General features: G+C 38.1%; 1 protein-coding gene across 6 annotated transcripts in view; it reads right to left on the bottom strand.

The window, feature by feature from the left end:
* The window catches only part of LOC110828453 (Krueppel-like factor 6), a 617,820-nt gene that overhangs the window by 165,355 nt on the left and 439,201 nt on the right, over nt 1–13,264 (bottom strand). The window contains exon 3 of one of the 6 annotated variants that reach the window (XM_087347258.1): nt 7,847–7,981. The exons of the other annotated variants lie outside the window; for them this stretch is intronic. Coding sequence (XP_087203384.1) covers nt 7,902–7,981 — 80 coding nt within the window. The 3' untranslated portion in view covers nt 7,847–7,901. Of the gene's footprint in view, nt 1–7,846; nt 7,982–13,264 lie in introns of those variants that run through there. 6 annotated transcript variants of the gene reach the window in all.

Raw genomic sequence — 13,264 nt, 5'->3', positions numbered from 1 at the left:
GTTAATTTGTTCGACTGCAATAGCAATAACTAACTAACTAGATGGCTTACCGAAACCGAAGGTTCATCACCGAACTAACCAAAGCCCTCAACCGGACCCTGTCCTGGGCCACCAAAATCCAGTCTCCTTCAACTCCTATCTCCCACAGATCCCGCCTGACATTATCCTCCCATCTACGTCTAGGTCTCCCCAGCGGTCTCTTCCACTCAGGCTTCCCAACCAATACCCGGTGCACACCTCTTGTCCCATCCATGCGCGCTACATGACCCGCCCATCTCATTCTCCTCGACTTAATCACCCTGACAATACTGGGGGAGGAGTATAAATTTTTAATTTCGTCATTATGCAGTTTTCTCCATGCCCCATCGTCTTCTCTCCTAGGCCCAAATATCCTCCTCAACACCCAATTCTCAAACACCTGCAATCTGTGTTCCTCCCTCTGAGTGAGAGACCATGTTTCGCACCCATACAAAACAACACGTAAAATTATTGTTTTGTATACTTTAATTTTCAGGTTCTACAATAGCAATAAGTAACTTTAAAAATATCCTAGTGTAATACTACTTGAAATTTCAATACGGATTCTGAAGAGACAAACAGAAACTTTCCATAGTTGTCACACACTCCACAAGCGTTCCGCTCGGCGCACAGGGTTGAATTTCTGAACCTTCTTGTAGCACCGCTTCAGTAAGCTAGTTTCTATTAATTGACACATATTTCACGGTGAAATACCCTAACATCTCGAGTTTTTAACTATTTAAAGAGTTTTATGCAACGATATGCCACACAGAACAACTGTACAAGTGTCGACTTGTTTTAATAGATTTAACTTTGTTAAATTTCGATTGATATGGTGGGCCTAACTGCAAGTCTCAAGGCTGATAAACTACAAACTATACCAGTACAAGTTATTCCACCAACTTTATTTATGAATATGTGTTACATACAAAGTACCAACTACACTAGTGTATAAAATGCCTAGGTATTGTATAAAAAACAGAAAACAGCGTAGTATTTCTTTGGCTTAAAAGTTTGCAAACGCATGATGTCGACAAGATGTCAAACGCAAGGTTAAAAGTTGAGACAAACATGTAATTGTTCTTGCTAGCATTATCTGTTCAATACCCCGTTCAGTTTAAACCATATTATGTTAAGTTTGGTTATATTAGGTTATATTCTTGATATCATCATTACCTAAATCTGTTTTAGCATTCTGTAGAATACCTAGGACTTACATACAATGCCTAAGAAGAGTACAAACAATATAACCAAAATTTGCTCTGTCCATATTTTCGACTGATCTGACTTACAACACTTCGCCTGTAACGTAAACAACCCGTGTATTTCGATATTGCAAAGTAAAGATGAATTTAATCTTTCGAATATGTGCTGAATGAAGTAGTCCCATCTCCTGTGATAATCTAAATTTAAAAAGGAGCTTAATATCGCCTTCCGCCGTTTATAACTTATGGCAAATATGCGCCAAGGCGTCGGCTCGAACCCATAAAACTTACATATGATTCAAAAGTACCAATACCACATTTCTTGAAACCATTCTCTACAGTGTTCTCTATGACAATTCTAACTTTCACACGACTGAAATACTAACTCGAGTTTATACACTTTCGCCCTTAAAGTTCTCTTGAGTTGGATACGAGACGACTTCCACAGTTCGTCTTTAAGTTGAATAATGTAACCACGGGTATTAACAGTTCTGTGTAACACTGAGGTGGTGTACCGAGGTGCTGGAGCGTGGTATCACATTCCAGTCCGTTATCATCAGATATGACACGCACTCACCGGTAGAAACTACCTGCTTGTACACCGTCCTCTACTTTAATTGCAGCCAGTAATGGGAAAACAAGTCCCAGAAACATCACCGAGCAGGGACTTGGGACAGACATACTGACGTGACGGTACGAGATCGTACTGCAAGCCACCAGCCACATCTCGACTTGTCTTTTGACCTCTCTCTCTTTGTATCAATGCACAAAGGTCATTTAGAGACGAAAGAGACGCTCTGTGGATGGCGTCCGCCCTCTTTCAATGCTATTACTCTCAATTTTCGACAGTAATTATGACGGAGTTGTGCTGACCCCTGCCAAGTAACGGACAGATGGGTCACCGTCCACCCACTCAGTAAGGGATTACAGTGTCAACGGTCTGGTGGTTCTATCTAGACAAGATTAGGTCATTGTGAAAGCTTCTATACCTTAATTACAGTCACAACGGTCCCCATTACAACTACGACAAGTGACAACAGTTGCAACCGATTGGGAAAAAAAGACTGTCTCCTTTTCTTTAACGTCAATCGCCAGCTACAATCCACTTATATTACCAGACAAATGAATTTATAGTGGAGTGACTCCCAGTCCAGTTTAGCTGCACCGAACATACATGCGACAATGAGACGATTAAAAACCGCTGCTTCTTACAGTGAAATGGAATAACGTTCGGAGTATTTCAGTGGAAAAATGAGTTCACGAGAAATTATCATACATTTACAAATGTCATGGAGGTGGAAACTTGACACAACGAAATGGGAAAAAATGTTCACGTCCACAGACGTTTTGAAGACACAACGAAAGTATCCCGTATCCGGTTTCAAGACTGTGCACAATACAAGGCCTTTATCAATGAAAAGATGGCTAGGGGGCACTAGGAGTCTTTAATTTCCTCAAAGAATATGAGAAAAAGTCTATCGTAAAGGTGTATCAACGCAAGGAAACACATCATCTGTATGCAAAAGTTAAAAATGCTTTGTGCTCGTAAGCCGAACGCTGCATTTCTGTACGCGAAGTTAAAAACCATGCCCGACTTCAGCAATTCATACATATCAAATTATATTCCCCAGAAATACCTTACGTTTAATGCCTATTAATACCTCGAATTATGACCCGAAACGAAAAAAACTTCAAAAACATTTGAAACCACACAATGGCGCAACAACCCACAAACAGCCACCTTCATATTCGCCGCCCTGAGAACCTCACATCTCACTATCTCACAGATTAAATGGACTAGCCGACTATGGCGAATAAAATCATGTTCACCGTCGCCACTTCATCCGTCGTCTGTCGACTGTAAATGATTTCGGCTGTTTCTTAAGCGCCAGTGACAGAATTGGTAACTGGACAGCTTTTTCTTAGTTCTTAAAAAGAATGTGTGAACAGACGAACGTTAAGAAGCATGTTGTAAGAAACTTCGAATTAAGAAAAATCTACTGTCCTTAAATTGCAATCAATAAAATAATCTTGAGTCGCTGCCCAAACAAAATAGGCTAAGCAACGTTTGAAATATAAGGAAACTTGTTTACAACAGCGAAGAGAAATCAAAACCGGAAAGTCAGGGAAAATTCTCGACAGAAATCGTTCGATGAATATTCATTACCCTCTTTCGAGGGCAAGAAAATGAAGTTTTATTTACCTTAGGATCGTTATGAAATCCATTTCGGAGTCGACTTTTAAAAAAGAAACACGTTACTTAGATGAAGACCTAATCAATGGATGTTTCATTATTACCGAAATTACAAGATAATAATTTTATAAATTTTATAATCGGCTTGGGAGAACTCAGGTGACGAAAATCAGAAAAAGATTAATTAATTATGTATTTTGAAGACGGATGACGTGGGTAAGGTTTTACCACCATTGCCTAATTACAAATTAAAGGCAAATTTAGTCAGAGAAGCAAATTGATTGACAACAAAACTAAAATATCACGTGATTTTCGGGTATGTTCAGTACGAAGGAACCAAGAGTTTTAAAAAAAATGCAACGTCTCAGGTTCCGAAGACCGGGCACGGACATAACAATCGAATTAAGAATGACTGACTCATTCACATGTGTTGTCATCTGCAGTCACATCTGAAGCAGTAGTGCCTGTGTGGACTACACCCCTTTTTCTGAACCTCTTCCTTCAGAAAGGGACCCTCTTAACTCTTCTACCACCTCAAGCATCAAGCAAGCCATCACTACATTTTCTTCCCTCTTTGGTTCACCATCTGCAGAAGAATAAGCAAGGGTAGGAAGAAGGAAAAGGAAATTGAAGAGACAGAATTCTGAATGTGTGCCGTTCCTACTACCCACTCTGAATTAATTTCACGCGGGAGCTGCAGACAGCATGGCCTCTCTCTACTTCCTCAGAGCTAACAGAAGCACACACTGAAAACAATTTCAATTAACTCTGTGAAATTGAAATCGGAACGCGACATAATAAGGCGATATTCTTTATTAGTTTTATTTTATTTTGTACGTGTGTATGTTTTGGGCTTATTGTGAGAGTTTCTCTTTACAGTTCAAGATTGCTTCTATTTTGTTCAATTCTAAGAAAAGGAACTTCGTCAAACTTTGAACAAGAAAACAATATTTCTTTTCGGTTCTTTTTTCTCCCCTTCAAATTCTTGAAGTTACTTACATAGCAGACTATATGGTATGTTCCATTAAGTTGAAATACATTCTTACGTATTGCTGCAAAATATTATAATGTGCACTTGTAACGCTATGTAATCAAAACCATATCACTAATTACTTTCATAATATTATGAACTTATTCTTATTTTAACGTAAGGCTAAGTTTTCCCTGCGTTTAATTGAGCACTACAGTTGAAGGGAAGAATTGTAGGGGGAGACAAAGATTGGAATATGTGACGCAGATTTCAGAGGATATGGTCTGTAAAAAATATGTGGAAATGAAGAGATTGGCGCAAGATAGGCGAAAATGGAGGACCGCGTCGAAAGACTGATGACAAAAAGAGTCATTTAAACCTATGCGAGAGTTAAGAATGTGTGGCGCAAAACGTTAAATATTAAATTTCATCGAAACTATTTCAATACTTTCGGCGCAGAGACTTGCGCACGAATATATAATGAAACACTACCTTCCCATTACGTATTCATTTTATGTACTTCATATAAGAACGGCGCGAAACGAATATTACATGTCTTTAACTCATTCCAACACACAAGAATCATTTTTGACAAAAAATAATTATAGTCCATATATTCAAGCAATTTAAGGGACCAGAAGGTTCATTATCTTGTTAATCACGGCCGCCAGTGGACGCTACTCTTGGTATAAGATTACAACATTTTCACGTTTTACGTACTTCCGTGTGCTATGAGCTGTGACATTAAACTTCGTAATATATTTCAAAACGGGATACCCACAAGATCGAGCTACGAAATTCTGGAACAATCATGGCCACGAGAATCGCTCATGGCTACAACAGAACCTCAAGAATGAACAAAAATGTTTCACACTTCACAGCCACAGCGCGGCCCCGGTATGTGAGTTTAATGCAATCGGGTTCGAAACGCAATTTGGTGGCTATAGAAGGCAGGGAGAGCTGATGAAGACCACAGGCTGCTACTCCGACCCTGTTACAGGGAGCTGCCCTTTGCAGAGACCTCCACACACGCATCGTGGGTGCTCATTAAAGAGGAACTCCTTCGATGTGCAAGATTATTAATCCAAACATCCGCGATCCGAAATGGCGGTAAGACGGCAGACTTCTGCGTTGTTGCGCCGTCTGGTAGAAGATTACCGACGTTTCAGAGGCGTTTAATGGAGAAAAAACCTCCAAAATGTCGGTAACAACCCAGAAGACAGCAATTTTCATATTCGCCGACGTGAGAACCTCAAATCTCACAAAGTGATGCTGTTTGCGTCTGCCGTTTTCTATAATGTAATTATGATATTTGTTTATTAAAATTCTGCAACAATCATCGTCTAAATTTAGAACTATCTGCAGAAGGGAAGTTTTCTTAAAATAAATAAAAAACTAAATAACAAAGACTAAAAATGTTTTAAACCTCGTCCCATAACAAAACGCCATGTAATTTTGTCATACCGCAAAATATTCAAGTCTGAACGACTTTATATTAAAACACAGAAAGCAACCACACACGTCAACAACAATGGTATTGTATGGGCGATATAATTCAGCTGAAAAATAAATTACATGTTACAAAATCAAAAGGTCACAAAATCCGGACTTTGGATCCAGACCAATCATATTCACATTGTTTAACTTTTTATCTATAATATTAATTTTAAATTAATCTTCCAATATACGCCTCATATATATCTATATTTATTTAAGATACATCAGGACGCAACAGTTCACTCCCCTCCATTAACCCTTTAAATTGCAATAACGGCATCCTTTAACAATCAGGTCATATATTACAAACTGTAAGGAAATTGGGAAATTGCTCTTGATAATATCAAACTGAAAGTGTGTAAGATAGCAATAATAAAAACTGATGCCTATATTTAAATAAATTTAGACAATAAGCATGGAGAAGCTAGTACAGAAGATTAAGGCTATAGCAGATCTAGAATGGATCAATAAGGTAGTTTAGAATCACATCAGTTTGTGGATTAAGTGAATAAACATCACGAATTACTACAAAATGTATAGAGGGCAAAAATACGCTTATAAAGCACTGAAATGGTTCTGCAGAGAAATGTAATGTCAAGTGAGACAAACAGTATAAACAGCGATTAGCGATTATTCCCTAAATAGCATAAAATAATTCATCTTTATGATGGATACGCGTTGTGACTTTTGACGTAAGAACTCTATATTTAAATATTAGTCACCAGAGCTTCGACTTCATACAGTCGGAAGTAAATAACTGAAAATTGAACATTCGTATTATAAACACGACAAGAAATCAGGATCGGCTAGTATTAACGTAATTACTTATACTGCAATACATCTACGAAAGACAGAAACTAAATTCACCATGAACTTTGGATGACAATAATATATTCAAGAAATGCTTCTAATAATTTAGTTCAAAACCTGCCTTCGTTCAGTCTACATCCCAAAAAGATGAATGCCAGGACACAGAAAACAATATTTTTACCAGTTATTCTGTAAGGGTTTGAAAAGTAGTCTCTTACTTTGAGAGACGTACATAAATGAGAGTTGTTTTGCAGGCAAGTGCTGTAGAAATGCATGCATCTAAGAAGTACGAAATAAGTGACAAAATTTAATAGAAGCTTTGTAATTTATACAATTCCCCTACCACTGTTAGAACAGTTAAATACACGCGACTACAATGGGCTGAGGAAATAATGACAAAGAATGCAAACAGAATTTTGGTGGGGAAACTACTTGTGAAACGTCCGCCAAAAGATCATGGGGTGATAACATTAAAATTGTGCTGTTCCCTTGGACATCTTCCGTCGTTTAGATGTTATTAAAATGACAACGTTTTGGAGGTTACTTCTGATTCCGTCGTAGGGCAAAAAAGGGGGAAAAACCTCATCTCCTGGGGTCCCCTGATGAACCTAATCTCAAACGATTGCAGTTTGAACTGTCTCAGAATTGTGTCCAATGGCGGGATTTGGTTAACATCGGTGTGGAGGCTTCGTGCTCTGCTGCCAGAGTGTTGGTTAGTGTATTAAAAGTGTTAGTTTTATCACAAACCACTAATATCTGGGTATGTGTGTGTTTATAACTTATAAAGAATACATAATATATTGATATCTGGGTTTATATTTCATTCACCAAAAGTACAGAGTCAGCGAGATTTCACCAAATTCAATCAATTATTCATTCAAGAATATTAAAGAGACACCGTCCTTTCAAATTACGTAATTCTCTAAAATGGCAACTATTGTTAAAATCTATAATAACTTGTCGGGAGGAATGTGGATTTTTCAGGCAAGGGTATGACCAAGTTGTGATACATCCTACACAATTCTACAGAATTTGTGAGAATTCTTCAAAACCTTAAACCTTCAACAAGTCAAGCACTCTAACATTTTCGGTCACTAGCAGACGAACGGGAATTAGTGCAACGCATAAAAGATTGAAATCGCTAAAACTTCCTTACACCACGATAAGTGAATTTATTCGTTACATGAGTAAAATATAAGTGTTAAATTCAGAACAAATAAATGACAGCAACTGACCTGTCTAACATACGAGTAGTTTCTGGCTCCGGGGCTTGCCAAATGCACATACCTGAAATAGAAACCAATTACATTAAAACAGAAACACCACCGCCCACCGGACGGTTAACTCTATAGATTCTATCTCAAGACAGTAGTTGTGTGACAGCAATATGTCGTCGACGGGTAAACAAAAGGCTATTACAGTCTATTTTGAGAAGTGAGTACAATCACAAGTAATATATTTTGAGACGATCAGTCTCGGCTTGAATTTAAACTGACTACCTTATAAATATTTATTTGTGAACGTCTGTCTCTTTAGTGTCTAGTATATTTAACATGTATTCAGTCACTGATAACATTAAAATATTATTCTATGTAATGCATGCCACACTGTGTAGGCTTACAAGAAGCAAGACTTTGTTTCTGGAGCGCTGCTTAAACAGTGTAAATGGCATTCACTCACAGCAAAAACACAAAAACAAACTTTATCGATTTATCGACAGGACTTAGGACTTACTACAGTTTGTAAGTCCCAGGTTTTAAAAACCAGACGGCCAATTCTTTCCAAAGACCTATAACATCAATCAGTCCCAGACTAAAATAAAGAGATTTAGTCCAAAACGTCGGTAATATTTATCATTCGATTCCAAACTGAAGGGAATATAGTTCTTCTGAACGGGCACTAATATTTACCACTTGAATAACGTCGGTATAGCCTTGAAATGTCATCAATCCTTCCACTTTAACACAGTGTGACCCAGAACACAATACAATGAATGTGGATCGTCATAAATACATGACAAATGTTGAGCAGTCGAGGGGGAGCTAGCGAGTATTCGAACGAAAAGAATGTCGCAATTATCACATACTGGTGCATCATCTAACGACTCCGGATGTAGGATCGTCGGCGTTCGAGCTAACGTACAGACCACATCAATAACATACGAAGAACAAGACAATACTACTAGTTGTATCGGTAACTAACTCGAAACTGAAAAACTATTAGTCAATAAATTTGCTAAAACATATTGGGACTTGTATGGACCCCAATTGTGTTCATAACAGCCTCTCACTGATTCCTTATCTTGCTACAGAAAACTTCAGTGTACATTTTGACATCGTATTCTATACTATCTATCTTAATATTATCCTTCCATCCATGCCCACATCTCCCTGACTAAAGGTTATGAGCATTTTTTATCTCCCCCATGTTAAACAAAAATATGACGACCGCTCAATTTATATACAGGGTGAGTCAGAAGTATGTTTACAAACTTCGTGTGCGTGTTCCAGGTTCAAAAATAAGAAAAAATATTCCTATGAACATGTGGTTCTCAACACATGCACGAGCACGACGTACACAAGACTGACGAATTCGTTCGTACACACCAGGGTTTCCTCGAATCATCTGGCATGCATTCTGCACACGTTCCCATAGGTCGTCTTCATTGTTTATGGGTGTTGCATAAACGACGGACTTCAAGTCACCCCACAGATAAAAGTCCAATGGAGTCAGGTCCGGTGACCTCAGTGGCCATGCTAATGGGCCACCACGCCCAATCCATCGCTGAGGGTACTGTTCATTGAGATGATATCTGACGCGATGGGAGAAGTGTGCTGGGGCTCCGTCGTGCATAAACCACATTTGTCTTCTTGTATTCAGTGGTACATCTTGAAGGAGACGTGGCAAGTGTCTTCTTAAGAATCACCGATCTGGAGGTCCTCTTAGACTTGATGGAAGCTTGTGTGGACCAATAAGCATGTCGCCAACAATTCCTGCCCAAACGTTAATTGAAAATCTTTGCTGGAAGCTGAATTCACTTTGACATAAAGTCAATGCGTTGAAACTTATTTTTGGCTATTATTTCGAAAATGAAACATTTGCGACCCCATGTTCATAGGAGCATTTTTTCTTATTTTTGATCCTGGAACACGCACAAGAAGTGTATAAACATACTTCTGACTCTGCCTGTATTTACCTTTCGGTTTGATGCGGTAACTAACGAACCTTAGGAGCAAACATGTTAAATAATGTATGGAAGAAGCTTAAATATGCCTATAAATTTTATGCACTAAAATTGCGGTTATAAGCATTACGGCGATGCAAAATTTTCAGCTCAAATCCGATAAACTGGACGTAGTGAGAACATGCATTAGACGCCTAAAAGTCTGTTTGTTAATAATACAGCAACGGCATCATCTTCTTTGACAAAATATCTCCGAACATATATTACTAAGCGTAGTAACACTAATTTACAAAACCAATTTGAATGACTGTGCAAGAGTAATGATTTCTTTATGGGTATGACAGCAGAAATGTTATGAAATGGTTGGTATGTATTTATTTAAACTCTACCTACTTCTGCAATCAACTTAATCTTTTTCAAGGGTAGCTTTTACCTTTCTATAAAAAGAACTCAGATTAAGGTATCGATTTCGAAGAAAAGAGGAAGCGAACTGGAGCTTGAATGAATGAAAAATATCTTTAGCGCACGACTAATTGGTTTGTACCCCATCCGTCTACCCCAAGCAGAACTTACCGTATTTCTGATAATCTCAATTAACGGAACATTTTTCTACCCTCTGCATCCCCTGTTATTTATTGCTGCTTTCTAAAGAGGGAGCAAAATATCCACTTAATAAAATGAATACTACAAAGCCTGATGTCCGCATTCAACTCCTTCTGATTCACGTCGCTGACAACGACGAACAGGTTCAGAACCGTATTGCAATTGTATATCAGATTTCACTTTCTGCGAAATATTTACGTTTCACAAAACCACAAACTTAACACAGAGAAATCATTAAGCTGCTAACGTAGATTTGTAGTATCAGAGGAAGACTTCAAGAGAGAATTCATGTTAGTGGATAAACAACAAAACACACACACAGGTATAAAAATACAATAGACCTACCTTTTAAAATTCCACATATATATTGAATAAGAACTCCAAAATTAACAAAAACGAGAAACCATTACGCAAATTCCTGCCTGGTATATCCCTATACAAGATTTCACACGCCCAGCTAAAAAGGATCAATATTTATCGCCACTGAACCGAAACCTAAATTCGGATTTAGCCCGGGTGTCATGTCCTCGCTTTACATTCTACAAAAATACCCTAAAAGTTACATATTTTTCGCTTACCTGTCGTCACACACACCATTTCTGAACTCTACAAAAAGTGACGCTAATTTCACCCCACCAACATTCGCATGGCCGCCATGTTGGTATTACTGAAAATCAAGAAGTACAGATGTCTTGACCTGCCATCTACTAGCACGATATTCAAACTTTCATCAAAACACTGGTTCTAAAAGTTAAGCCTGTACAGAGGTGTAATGTTCATTGCTATAACGTCAAGACAGAGGAAGAAGATCTTGGTTATAAGAAGAAATCAGGCTTAGGCAGTCAACGAGGGATAGCAGACAGAAATTTGTAGGAAATGAAGGATTCATATATCAAGATGGGAAGGATAGAAAGACATGTTTGATGTCATGATTACCTTTCCAGTCGATAAATAAGGACGGGATGTAAGCAATCAAATTCAACGTAGGAGTCCTGATGAATCCAGATTACATCAATCTCAAGGAGGCGAGCGACATTCACACATACAAATGTTCTGGGCCACTTGAAGGTTCAATCATGGCAAAACATTTCCCATGACATAAAGGAATGGCAGATTATCTTATATCCGTAAAAAAATTGCGTTACAAATAGATAATATAAGCAATTCGTATTTCGGTCACACCCATACCAAACAACACGTAAAGTAAAAGCTGTCCTTCCTAAATATCTTAAGTTTAGCTACATCTTTGAAGGACTCGTATCTTTCTTGAGGACTTGAATAACAATAAAAATAACAATTATAACGTGCTCCTCAGAATAGCCTTCAAAAGCGTACATAGATTCCTGATTGTGGACCTAATTTCGTGTATAAATCTGTCAGTGATACATTAGAACTTCTGAGTAATACATCTCCGACTGAAGTTATTTTTATGAGTTCAAACATTGAGATGACTCCTTATAACAAATCGGCGTGATAAAAGAAAATAAAAAATTCTACACGTGTCAGACTTTCGTTTGTAAAGCAAATATGATTTTCGTACAGTAGCGATCTGTCCACTGCATTACACAGACCACATGTTCAGTACAAACTGACCGCAAACGACGGTTTTAATTTCACTTTATGAAAGAAAATCAGTCACAAAATGCAAAGAATGATATTATGCTGTTAAAACACAAAAGCAATATCATCACTTTATGAAAATACGCTGTTTACAAACCAAAAAAAAGCGACCCAGAAGGGCCGAACAATACCAGTAACTACGTCACACCCACACACGTGAACCAATCTACAAACATTCAAGTCCACTTAAATGTCGCTGTTTTATGTCATGTACCATGCATTCGTATTGCAGAGATGTATAGCGGGAGACAAAGAGTTAAAACGAGTCTTTGCAAGGGTTTTGTAGAAAAGACAGTTGTCATGGAAACAACCGTGCAAAACGTTGCAGACGTACAGAAGCCTCATCGTTTCACATGAAAGACAAAACGAGAAATCTGCACTAAATTTCTTGCAACATGAATTACATTAGTCAGATAAACAAAGTTGGAAATCAATTCCCGCTTATTCCAGGAACAACTTCTAAAGACCGCGTCGTCACCATGTTCATACTTCAGAACAACTAAGAAAATATCCTATCCATGACTCGTCGACATATTTAAAACGATAAAATTTCAGGTTCTCAAGGCGAATATGAAGATAGCTGTCTTATGGGTTGTGTAATTTAACAGAAGTTTACTGACGTTTCAGAGGTACTTTCCGCCTCCGAGGTTTCACAGATTCTTGATGCCTCCGACAATGTAGACAACAAGGACATATAATACGTCGGTAAATTTCTATCAAACTACACGGCGTAACGAACCAGACAACAGCTATCTTCGTACCAATAAAACATCGTCAGACATATTTCACATGCCCATCTAGCAAGAAAGTTGTAGCTACTGTGTTCGACAATTGGTAACATGATAAACAGCAGATGTACTTCATACACACATCATCCGTGGTACACTGGATAGCCAGTAATTACAAGACTTCCGTTAACCCACATGCCTCCGCGGATATATAACTACAAAGAATACGCTCGTTATGATTAACATCCAAAAAAATTAACTCAGTTGAAAAGACTGGTTCTTTATAAACTCCTTGTAGCTCAAATGATCAAGGAACTTGCTTCAACTGCTTCCATGGTTGAGGCACAAAGACCTACGAAACGTCGGTAAACAGACTATACGGGGACACAACCCAGAAGACGTCCTTGGTTACAAGTATTCTTTAAATTTAATCTG

Source organism: Zootermopsis nevadensis, unplaced genomic scaffold (assembly GCF_977971745.1).
Source record: "Zootermopsis nevadensis isolate Lab colony 2312 unplaced genomic scaffold, Znev_1.0 Znev_ptg000011l, whole genome shotgun sequence".
Classification (NCBI taxonomy): domain Eukaryota; kingdom Metazoa; phylum Arthropoda; class Insecta; order Blattodea; family Termopsidae; genus Zootermopsis; species Zootermopsis nevadensis.
The sequence above is the reverse complement of the archived record's forward strand: the minus strand, read 5'-3'. Positions and strand labels throughout refer to the sequence as shown.